Here is a 12704-nt window from a genome sequence, read left to right as displayed (position 1 = left end):
ACGTGTTTCTGTAAGGTGTGTTAATACTGGCATGTCAAGCTCCATTTTTTTGCAGGTTTACTCTGAGGTTTAGTTTCACTGCTTGATTTACAACATACTTGAAGCCCCTCCCAAATGATGTTGCTTAATCACAAAATTACATAACTACTAAAGATTGCATCAAAACTTGTTATTGTTTCTCAGCTCTGCCACCGCAAATGTGCTGACACAGTGGTTTGGAAATGCTATTTTGGTGTTTCCTTTTGTTAAGTTGACATTATACAGCTCCAGTGTTGTACAGTGTATTTTTCACTAATCAGTCTAACAGATATAGCTCTTTTTTTTAAGTTTTGTTTATTTTTTGTTTAGTTTTGGAAGTGCTGATTTGAGGTGTGAGATAATGACTGTTTTAGAATTTAACTTCTGTTCATCTATGGACCATTTACTTTGTTTTTTTAATCTCTTGCAGGTCTTGCTTTGGGTTTGGGTATTGGAGCTTTGGCAGAAGTGGCAAAGAAAACCCTGAGATCAGAGGAGAAGAATGGTAAGGCAGTTGCATTGTCCACTAGAATTGAACTGGTTACACTTTGGATCAGTACAATGTTATTGTTGTTATAAGTCAGGTGTGCACAGGTTTTTTTTTTTTTTGGTCTGGTTCTCATGAGAGCACCTGGAGATTTGGTTTGGTGCTCACAGTGCACATAGTGTGACCCATTAAATAACTGACTAATTATATAAAATAAGTTAATAATAGTAATATTTTTGCATTTTATTTATTTTAAATTAATTAATAAACTAAATACAAATGTGTGATAATACTACATTTTAATATAAAATACACTATACAGTTGTTTAATAGTATTTTTTATTATATGAATTTCCATCATTTTCAAACCTAAAATGGGCATTTTTTTTATTCTGGCGGGTTGCCATCAAGTAAGTTTATGCACTGCTGAGTGAAGCTTGTGCAGTGAATGAAATGTCACTTTTGCTTTTTGCTCTTATAACAACATAAGTTCATAAGAACATTTTATTGACTATTGAGATGTTGTCTGGCATAGTGTGATTTAAAAAAAAAAAAAAAAGATTTTTGTTTGTTTTTTGGACTTTAAAACATTTCATTAACAGAGAGATAGTGAGTGAGGAAACAGGAAAGAATTGGTAGGAGATTGCGGGTATTTATGTTCAAGTCACCCACACATAAACACATGTGCACTACCTAAAAAGAACCCACAGCAACCCTGATCTTAACCAATGTGCATCAATTATAGCAGTGAAAAGATCTTTCCTTTTTTCGTCCTTTCTTTTAGTACAAGCAGTACTGAAAATCTAGTTATTATTTACTCTTAGACAGGAGAGCACCATTGCTCTTTTGACTGTCTGTGTTGGATTGGACTATTTATAATAATATACACACACCGTAATATTTACAGAGTTTCCTGATCTAAAGTGCACTTAAATTAGGCTCCTGTCAAGGCTGAGAGGCAGTTTTAATGTCGAGATGAGCCGTTAAAATATTTATATGCATTTGTGTAATTGGTATGGAAATGTACTCTTCTTAAAAGTTTGTACTTCATTCTTGAATTATATATATATATATATATATTTTTTTTTTTTTTTTTGTTAACTTGAATATTGAGTTAAAAACATTTCAATTATTTGAAGACTGTCACTGAAAAATGCCAAAATAATAACTTTCTTGCAACTAAAAGCTCGAAGCTCTGTTCATCACATTATGAGAATACTATATAGATTCTTGTTAAACTGGACATTTGCTGATATTTCGTGGCTTAGCTATCTACAGAGTTGCATTATTTCAGTCTGACTGCATATCTGAACTGAGAGTGTACATGTGTTCTGAGGACAGCTGCATGTAACTAGATCTTATCTATGTAGACACCCAACGTGCAGGATAATGATTACCTTTGACCTCATCATCACATCCAGGAATAGCACTTGTGTCCTCACAGAGATAATGAAGTCCCCGATCCAGCAGTTTGTGGGGCTATGTTTATATGGACAAATGGTTCTCCGCAACACAGATTCTTTTTTTAGTTTCAAATACAGCACATACAGTGGTTTTCTGAGATTTTTGGGCGTCTGTATAAAAAAAAAAAAAAGCATGGGTCCATTTGTCCCATTAAGGCATTACTGTGCTGAAAATTTTTGTTGTTTCTTTATCTGAGCAGATTTTGAGAATTTTAGCAGTACAACACTTGTACAACAATCTACAGTATATGGGTGCCGTCAGAATAAGAGTCCAAATAGCTGAAAAAAACATCAAAATAATCCACAAGTAACCCACATGAATCCAGTCCTGCATGTTTATAATACACATATTCTTCAAGATGTTTTTCAATTCAAACTATTGCTTTGGGCTAAAAATAGGAGCCTTCTATCCATAAGATTGTTTTCTCCAATAAAGACTTAGTCTTGTCTAAATTAGGAGAGAAATATGTACAGATCAAGCGCCATTTATAAGTTAAAATCTAAATCTTAGTAAATCAAAGTCAGAAAATTTACATTTTTGAGTGAACTATTCCTTTAAGTTGTATTTTCAGTTTAAAATGTTAACAGATTCTTGTAATTTCACATAGGTGAAAAGAAGGCAGTTTTGGACAACAGCCCCTTCCTTTCGGAGGCCAATGCGGAGCGTATCGTCAGGACTTTGTGTAAAGTGCGTGGCGCGGCCCTCAAGCTTGGCCAAATGCTCAGTATACAGGGTAAGAGAATTCGGTATGTACTGTGTATATAACAAGTCACCACGTTAGACCAGGTCACTCCTCAAGGATTTATTAGGTCCATTGAGGCATCCTCCATGACTGACAAGATTCATAACCCACGGCTGCTTCCAGTGTTGGGATGGTTGTAAGTCATGGCCGCTCTCAAGTTAGACTGCTACGTGATCTAGGCCTGTTTCGGGTTTACAGCCTGATGATACGAGTGACTGGAATCCTCTTCCAGAAAGGTGCAGAGAAATTGGAGATGCGATTTATTTCCTCGCTGATATGCAAATGTCTAAAGATAAAATAACCTCATGTGTCCTTCCTGCGTTATTTTCCACTCAGTGGTGGAACATGGATGCTAACTCTTCTGCTTGCTGACTGTTTAGGGTCCTCAAACACTACCAGTCTGGACACACTTGAATTAGTTTGTTCTCGTGATCCTAAAGATCTTTTTATCTAAAGGGTGACACCATCTTCTAACCAGTCGAACTATCCTGGAAATAACATGGATAACAGAGATCATTTACTTTCTAGTTCATAACTCCTGAAAAATCGTTGCCTCATATCCTTGAATCCTTCTGTCTGTATTAAATAACACATCAAATACTTCTTCTGTGACAAAAATGGCTCTCTTCTCTGTGCAAATATGTTGATTATTTCTGGTAGGCATGTGAGGCCATTCACCCCCACTCTGTGTATATTAGTGTGTATTGGAAAGAGAACAAATGCATCTGTGTCACCCAACCAAGAATGCAGGGCATAGACTAATGTAGCACGGCCTCCCTGCATGACATTTCCAAACCTCGGCTGCTGCTCATGCACTGGACTCATGCACCGCATCTTTCTCATTAAGACGGGCAGTATTTTGTAAGCTGCAGATCCCTGGCAGTGAAGGACCGCGCTGGCATCGGAAAGGCTCAGAATAAGCCCAAAGCTATGCCAGAAACGTGACCTTTATGCTACACCTCAGGAAGTTTTAAAAGGACAGCACACACAATTACCCATCGAGACATGTACAAACTGAAGGGTTGTTCATGTTGGTTATGAAACATATGATTTATTGACACTTGATTTCTCTAACCTCCTTCGGGAAAACTAGTCCCATCTGAATAGGGTTTTAGTAGCCCACATTCCTCAGTGACCGCGTGTGAGGTCATCTGACTAATCTAGATCGAAGTAGTAAAACAGGATAAAAATCACTGTCACTTATGATGTACATAGAGGCAGTCAAATTGAAAATCTTCAACTCTAGAAGTCTTCAGCTCTCTAGAAGTTCTGCATTTGACTGGGTTTGGATCAAGCAAGTTGTTGTTAAGCGCTCTCTAACTCTCTCTCTCTCTCTCTCTCTCTCTCTCTCTCTCTCTCTCTCTCTCTCTCTCTCTCTCTCTCTCTCTCTCTCTCTCTCTCTCTCTCTCTCTCTTACTCATCTCTCCCTTTCTTTAATCTCTCTCTCACACGGGCTCCTTAAGACTTGTTTACAGTGGTGTACATCTGTCACACAGTTAGTTCTCCTGAAACCATCTCGAAAATCCTGTTTACATCTTTGGATTGACTGTGCACTGCAGCTCAGTAAACATGCAATATGACAACAGATTTATTAAAGAATAAGCAAGATGAAATGCAAGAATATTTTGTATTGTTAGGCATTTGCAAACACTCTTTGTTTAAGAATTTAATATAAAGCAGAAACTACAGGCCCTTGTTATACCTGGAATTAACATCATCTGATGTTTGAGTGATCCAATCATAAGTGGGCAACACATTCAAAGGTCAGGAAAGCATTTGACCACATCAAGTTTGTTGTGTAAACACTAATGTGTCCTAAACACAACAGCCACTCACCTATCAGTGAACCTTTGCACAAAAATAAACCATAATAGGCCATTCTTTACAGTGATTTGGACCGTGTTTATACATATATCATATTTACCATGTTTATACAATCACGGTTTCTCAATGATTTTTAAAGGATCAGGTCATGCCATCACAGGAATAAATCACATTTTAAAGCATATTAAAATAGAAAACATTTATTTAAAATTTTCAGTTGGTGATCACATAAATGCAGAATTGGTGCGCATAAGATACTTTTTTTTTTAAACATTAAAACTTACCAAAAAGATAGTGTATCTACACTTTTATAGTTAACAAGCAGTTTGCTGCATTAGCAGTTAAAATGCATTGTCCCAGGAATCACATTTAATGTTAATGTAATTGGCGATCTTTCTGAGTACTTGTGATCGGATCACCCAGGAAGGATGTTAATACCAGCTATAAACTGGGCCATCGTTTTCATTTGGCATTTGTTGAAGAATAGCACTACTATTTCAACATTGGATGCGTGTTTAATGTTCCAGATGATGCATTCATCAACCCACAGCTGGCCAAGATCTTCGAACGTGTGCGTCAGAGTGCTGACTTCATGCCTATCAAACAGATGATGGTACAGTCTACATAAACTACAAAATATTACATTACTTTACATCTGAAAATTATATGAATTTAGTTATTTGTTTTTCTGTAATGCACATCTGTTGCTTTATTAATCTGTGCAGAAAGCCTTGAACAATGACCTGGGACCGAACTGGAGGGAGAAACTAGATCTTTTTGAGGAAAGACCCTTTGCTGCCGCCTCCATTGGTCAGGTGCATCTGGCCAGGATGAAAGACGGTCGAGAAGTCGCCATGAAAATCCAGGTTGGTTACAGGCAGAAAGTACTTTTTTAAACTTCCTGCCGATCAATAATGCTTAAAGGCCATTAAAGGTGATAACAGTTAATTTTCAGTGGGACACCACATAATATAAAACAATCTTTTTGCAGCTACTTTAGTCATTGACCAATCAAAGGTGATTTTAATCACAACCCATTTGTGGTTTTGTTTTGTCTTTTTAAAAATATATATATTTTTTTTTTTATGATGATGAAACAAGTTTAGTGCAGTTAGTTAAAATTATTAGCTATCAGTTACATGCAACATAATAGTTCCATTAATCACATAATTTGTCAGAGAACTATTTCTTTAGCATTTAGCTGAAGCAGTACTAGTATATTGTTTGATTTGTGTTCGCACATTCCACATCAAAATCCCAAACAAAGCTTTCCTTCTATTACGTACATGTAAAATGCCCTTTTTAACAGTCTTCTAATAGGTTAACTTGGAGCACCGACTGCTTGAAGTCCAAAGAGCAATTACCTCTGACTGCTTTTGCAAACGATATCGACTTGAATGTTTATGATTAGATAACCTAAGTCTGGCATCTCTCCTCTACTTTTTTTTAGTAAAACAAACAGTTTTGAAATGTTCTGAAATAAACTAGCCCCCCAAAAATGTGCTCAAGAAGGTTAAAGCTGTTTTACTGGAGGTGTTTTTTTAGTTGTTGTGAGCATCATGTTTTCTTGATGCTCACACCGGTTTGAATGAAATGAACTGCTACTGTATAATGTTTTTTTTTTTTTTTAACCCAGTGTAATATCTCTTGATTCCTTCAGTACCCTGGAGTCGCACAGAGCATCAACAGTGACGTGAATAACCTGATGACTGTCCTGAACATGAGCAACGCTCTTCCTGAAGGTGATCTGAATGCACATACATTAGATTTTTGCAATTTTAGACATACATTTTTGGATGCATGTGGATGGCAAATGTGTCAAAATGTAGACACCTCTGGTTATTTCCCGATGAAAATTAGTATAATGTAACATTTTAAGAAGTAGACACTTATGTAGTTTGCACATCATCTTCTGTCAAGGTTCCTACAGTCACCCTTAAAATATTGAGTTTAGAGACTTTTTAGATTCTTAATTTTTTTTTTTACAGTAAGTATACACTACCATTTCAAAGTTTGAGTTTTACAAGCAGTCTCTTATGCTCATCAAGGCTGCATTGATTTAAAAAACAGCAGTATTTAAATTTAATGAAATTAATTTTATAAAAAATTTTCTATTTAATATTTAAAATGTAATTTATTCCTGTGATGACAATTAAATTTTCGTCATCATTACTCCAGTCTTCAGTGTCACATGATCCTTCAGAAATCATTTTAATATGATGATTTGGATCTCAAGAAAAAAATTCCTATTCCTATCAATGTTGAAAATTGCTGCTTAATATTTTTGTGTAAACTGTCTTTGACTAGGATCATTTATATGAAATACATTTATTAACTGTCCCTTGTGATTATTTTTTGTACTTACCCCGATCTTTGGAAAGGTAGTGTGCATTTTTGTAGGCTCTAAAATATTTAGGATTTTCTAGGAATATTTTAAGTCAAAATAATAAACTTATGAAACTGCACTGATTTAGAAACTTTCACTGAGCCTATTCTTTCCAAGAACTCAGATCTATGTTTAGTGTGTTTCAAACTGTGAACTGGGAGCTCAGGGCCTGGTGGGCCTCAGTGGGCCGATAGATCTCAGACTGTTCTTGGAGCAGTCAGAGCCCCAGAGCCACGCACACGAGCAGCGGCGACTGCTGCATGATCAATGCCAGTTAAATCTTCAGCTGTCAGAGAAGCCTAATCCCCCATTCATTAGTCTGAATTTTCATTTAAGCTTGTTAATGACATCATAATGTTGTCGATCCTCCTTTTCCAGATACCAAAGACTTTTTTTTAATGTCTTACTAATCCTTGTGGAAAAACAAGTACATTTTAGCATACTTATTAAATGCCATTATTTGAACTTATGAGTAGGAATTACGTGGATCTTTATATGTAAATTCATAATTACTTTTACTGTCATTGAAATAGGGTGATGTACTGCCAAATGTGCTGACAAGCATTTATATAACTAAATTATACTTTAATTTCTTTAAAAATTTGTATTGTCTTGTATTTCCTTTTTTTTTTAAAGCATGATAAAAGATGCATAAAACCTAATGATTAAAATTGTACTTTTTAGTAAATCTTAAATTTGACATAATAAAGGGCTTTACATTCAAGTGGTTCTGTATTTCAATAATATTATATTATCTGCTAGTACAATTTCTTTTAATATTCTTTTGAGATTTGAAGTACACTACAAGCACACACTCAGTACAATTATGTGCTTTTTATTTTAATTTTTTTTTTTTTTTTTTTTTTACACAAGAAAAGCATAAACTCTGAATAATTGTGAGTGCCACCTCTTGGTGACGCAAACCTTTTTTTTAAATATATATATATGAACAAACCTGCTGACTCATGTCTGACGGTGTCTGTGAATGTGCAGGGCTGTTCCCGGATCATTTGATAGATGTGATGCGACGTGAGCTGGCACTGGAGTGTGATTACATAAGGGAAGCCAAGTGTGCTCGGAAATTCAAGTAAGTGGGAATTTTCTCACTGCTAATTCAGAACATCACATCATTCTATTCATTAATCTACTTCTCTATAAAATCCCGGGCGGCTGTGGCCTCATTGACTGCCTACAGGACATTTCAGACTGCCATGTGCCTCATACCCAAGCTAAACCGGTCCTGTACCATAATGCCCTTTGAGAGGAAGGTTTACACACACGAAAATAAACATTACAACTGCTCAGAATGATTGTGCACTTTTGTATCCTCTGGATCGTTGTGGCCTCAGCCGAGAGCTAAAAATAACCACCTAACAAGTAGGCCAGGGATTGAATGATTTGATTTTAAGGAAAGTTTTGGTGCTGACATATTTTAAATATAGCATAAATGGAAATAATAAACACTGACAACAAGCCTGTACCCTATGTCATGTCCTCTACTGGGACAGGGACAGGGAGGGTGAAGAATGAAACCAAGAGAGAGAGAGATATAGTTACGTTCATGGCTTCAGGGTGAGATTTTTTTTCTTTTACTTTTGAGTAGACCACTGAGACCCTCTGTGTTCAGCAGATAAGCTCTTTTCAAAATGATGTAACACTTTTGTTTCCTGCAAGTATTGACGTAGTTTAAACACGTGGCGCACACAGCCTTACATCGGAAAGAGATGAGGAAATAATCAAACACTTCTTCTAGAATATCCACTCTTTGTCAGGTAGCCCAATTGATTTGATTGAATTTGGTTCATTTGGACAGTTGACCTTCACATGATCTGTGATTACTGTTGATAACCTCACAGGATCTATATTTCCAATCAGTTTGCAAGGTTTTAAATTCAGTTTAACAGAAACTATCCAACTTATCAGTCCTCCATAGACTTAGATTAGAAAACAGCAAAACATTGTCTGAAAACAGTTGCTAATTGGTCAGTATGTTTTTTTTAAGTTAGTTTAACTTTGTGTATGTATATGTAAATGTATAAAATGTGGCTAGATAAATCAAATAGCTAGCTTGACTGTATTTCAAAGCTGATGTAACCATTATTATTTGGCAAGCTATAATTTAAAGCTGACGTACCCTCATTTTAGGCTTTATTGTGGATATCCTCACACCCAGAGACTAGTCTCAGATTTTCCCACATCCCTTTAGAAGCACTGTGTGTGTGTGTTCATCATCACGTCCCGTCTGTGGTGCACGTGCCGGCTGGCATGCTTTTTTCAGGGATGCTGACTTATGCTCAGTGACTCAGAAGCTTTGTGGTTTTTGGCAGGGAACTCCTAAAGGATCATCCCTTCTTCTACGTGCCAGAGGTAATCGACGAACTCAGCAGCCAGCACGTCCTCACCACCGAACTGGTGCCTGGATTTCCCTTGGATCAGGCTGATGGACTTTCACAAGAATTGAAAAATGAGGTATTCGCCACTGCTGGTAAAACTGTTTAGCAATGAATGAAATGAAGTGAAACCAGACCATTACATCAACCAGAGTATCTTAATTAAATTTAAGGCTTTTAAAGACCTTCACAAATCAAATGAATACTATATGAGTGGGTTAGGGCAATGTCTATTCATATACAAACATTCAAAACGTTATTTCTAATTGGATTATGAATCCGTTACTACCTTATTGGACTGGAATACATATTACTTTCTAGTACTTTCAGTTCTTCTACTGTTATTTACAGTAATTTGCATATAGCATTTGTTTAGCAAGTTATAGAAGCACACTCAAATTTGGTCACATTATATTCTATGATGCCTGAGTCACATGGTCTCAAACGTGGCCAGTATGGAAGCCAGTGGTCTTCCTGAAGTATTATCGCCACCTGGTGGAGGAGGTGTTTTATTGCATTAGTAGGGCAAAGTGGAAACAAGTTCGTGTTCATACCAAAAAGAAAAAGAACATATAAACATTAAGGAATGCAGTTTAAAAATGAATAAACTGTGCTGATCAAACCATAAATGGAGGAAATGATGCAGACTGACATGAAGGAAATAAATGGTCTGTTTAAAAAAAAATCAGTCACATAGAATTTACATTATTTATATGCTCATCAGTTAAGTGGTTTGTAAACATTGCATTAAAACAGTCTTTTGTTTTGAGTTTGAACTGATTTATGACATTAAACTAAGTACTACATATTCATTAAAGCATAAATACTATGGATTTAAAGCATTCCAGTGCTGGTGTAGTAACCATACTTTTTATTTTCGCACAGATCTGCGAGAACATCCTCTGCCTTTGTCTGAGGGAGCTGTTTGAGTTCAGATACATGCAGACAGATCCTAACTGGTCCAATTTCTTTTATGATCCACAAACCCACAGGGTAAGAGCGCCACCATCACTGATCTTTCCTGGTTATTTACACTACTGGTTAAGACACAGAACCTGCTTTAATCCTGGTTCTTTGAAGAAGCTGAAGTAGTAGAGTTTTAATGTGTTAAACATGTGTTTGGTCCCTACATAATACCTTATTTTCATTTGTTATATTATAGGTTTGATGACTTCACTGTTATTCTAAAATGTAGAAAATAGGAATTAGTAAGCTTTAATTGTTACTGTTTTAGGTAAATACACTACTGATCAAAAGATTGGGGCCTTCTATTCAGCAAGTATGCATTAAATTTATCAAAATTGACAGTAAAGACATTTATGATATTCCAAAATATTTTTTTCTAATAAATGCTGCTCTTTCAAACTTCCTATTCCTCTGGGAGAATTTTTTTTTTTTTTTTTTGAACAATAAATCAGCATATTACAATGATTTCTGAAGGATCATGATAATAAAGACTGGAATAATGACTACATTGCCATCATGAATAAATTACATATTTCAATACAAAGCACATATTTGAAATGTAGTATTTCACGATATTACTGTAACCTTTGATTTAAAAAAAAAACAACAACCTTACATTTATACTATACAACATTTTATCATATAAATGTAACATTTATTTTAACTTCCTACCAACCACAAACCTTTGAACCATAGTGTGTATATATTATTTTTTTGTACAGTAAATCAAAAGTATATTGTTTTGACTTTTGTAATCAAGCTGTTCTTCAATCGACAGGTTGCTTTGCTGGACTTCGGTGCAACACGAGGGTTTGATGAGAGTTTCACTGACGTTTATATTGAGGTAAGACTTATACAATTGAAAGTAACGGATGTTTTATTTCTTTAGCTGATTTTATCTCCCTCTTTAAAACAGATCATCAAGGCTGCAGCAGATGGCGATCGGGAAGGAGTGCTGAAGCGATCCATAGATATGAAGTTCTTGACTGGTTATGAGTCGAAGGTAGTATATACCAGATATTTTAGTTTTAAGCTACACATACGATGATCATGTTAACACAACCTCTTCTCTTCATCCAGACCATGCTGAACGCCCATGTGGATGCAGTGATGATCCTGGGTGAGGCTTTTGCCTCCGAAGAGCCGTTTGACTTTGGATTGCAGAGCACCACGGAGCGCATCCACAACCTCATCCCCGTCATGCTGAAACAGCGCCTCATCCCTCCACCCGAAGAAACCTACTCCCTGCACCGCAAAATGGGTGGCTCCTTCCTCATCTGCTCCCGCCTGAAGGCTAAGCTATGCTGTAAAAACATGTTTAAAGAGGCCTACAGCAATTACTGGAGCAATAAGAAGAAAGGTCCAAGCCAGTGACACACAGAGCTTTTCAAACGAGAAACTTGGATAAGCAGAAAATGCTCTGGCCAGTCGCTCGAATGTAAATGAATGGCACTTTTGTCCCAACTGACTCAACCGTACCATCATACATGTTTTTGGCTTTTGTTTTTCCCTTTTGAGTGTGTTAATGGGAAATAATGTCCATGATTATCCAAAGTCGTGTGGTGCAAAGAAAGCTATTCAAACGAATGTATCTGTGTGCCTACGGAAATTCCTAGAACCGGGAAAGCTGGTTACTCATCAGGCGTGACGATTGGCTGTAGAACATTTCAGAACCAAGCCAACAGTTTTTTTTTCCAGGATGCCGGACTACGCTCGTGAGGACCGTCTCCCTAAATCAGTGTATTAACTCTGATACGTTTATCATTTGAGAAAGCATTACAATGTTTATTTTTCTTATTTCGGTTTGTGATTTGTGAATATTTGCGCACAATATTGGCCAAAGTATGATAAAGGGAAGTTCCTGAAAGAAAAGCGCAGGCTTTGATGCACCTGCTGCTGTCACATATGTGTTATCAGTGTAGGTTGCCTACAAGCTCGCTTGTTTTAGCTTGTAAAACCACCACAACTACTTTGTCATAGTGCATTTTAAAAAGCTAGGATATTAATGATGGGATGAGGTATCACACTATCACTGATGTGTGAGATGTACATGAATTTAAATGTGCCTACATGAAGGTGAGAGCTTGAAAGCATTATGGTTTGATATCAGAGCATTGATGAAAAAGGTGTTTTTTTTCTAATGTTCCTGCTATTGGCTTTCTTACTAAAAATTGTGATAAAATTGTCTGAATATATTAAATTTTTGGAATCAACACACTCGTTTTAAATGTTTATTAGCAGGCTTGTTTTTTTTTTTTTGTCCACATAACAATTCACTGAACTGTCATTTTCAACATTTGACATTTAAAGCATTTGATGCAAGTCCGGTTGCATGTACCGGTTTAAGACTGACTGAAGTTTGAACATTGCATTTTCATTTGCTGGACACATAAGAAGACCATTAAATGAGTCAAGGAAAAGCATATT

The 12704-nt window shown here is 36.2% G+C and overlaps 1 protein-coding gene across 2 annotated transcripts in view; it reads left to right on the top strand.

The window, feature by feature from the left end:
* LOC113051038 (atypical kinase COQ8A, mitochondrial-like) overlaps positions 1–12509 on the top strand; it is a 23268-nt gene extending 10759 nt beyond the window's left edge. For both annotated transcript variants that reach the window (XM_026214649.1, XM_026214648.1), the window contains exons 5-15: positions 449–523; positions 2577–2702; positions 5063–5148; positions 5261–5401; positions 6196–6277; positions 7915–8008; positions 9249–9390; positions 10197–10304; positions 11056–11121; positions 11194–11280; positions 11358–12509. In XM_026214649.1, the coding sequence (XP_026070434.1) occupies positions 449–523; positions 2577–2702; positions 5063–5148; positions 5261–5401; positions 6196–6277; positions 7915–8008; positions 9249–9390; positions 10197–10304; positions 11056–11121; positions 11194–11280; positions 11358–11651 (1301 nt within the window). In that variant the 3' untranslated portion in view covers positions 11652–12509. The remainder of the gene's footprint in view (positions 1–448; positions 524–2576; positions 2703–5062; positions 5149–5260; positions 5402–6195; positions 6278–7914; positions 8009–9248; positions 9391–10196; positions 10305–11055; positions 11122–11193; positions 11281–11357) is intronic.
* Positions 12510–12704: the final 195 nt, after the last annotated feature.

This window comes from Carassius auratus, chromosome 31 (assembly GCF_003368295.1).
Source record: "Carassius auratus strain Wakin chromosome 31, ASM336829v1, whole genome shotgun sequence".
Taxonomy (NCBI): Eukaryota; Metazoa; Chordata; class Actinopteri; order Cypriniformes; family Cyprinidae; genus Carassius; species Carassius auratus.
The sequence above is the reverse complement of the archived record's forward strand: the minus strand, read 5'-3'. Positions and strand labels throughout refer to the sequence as shown.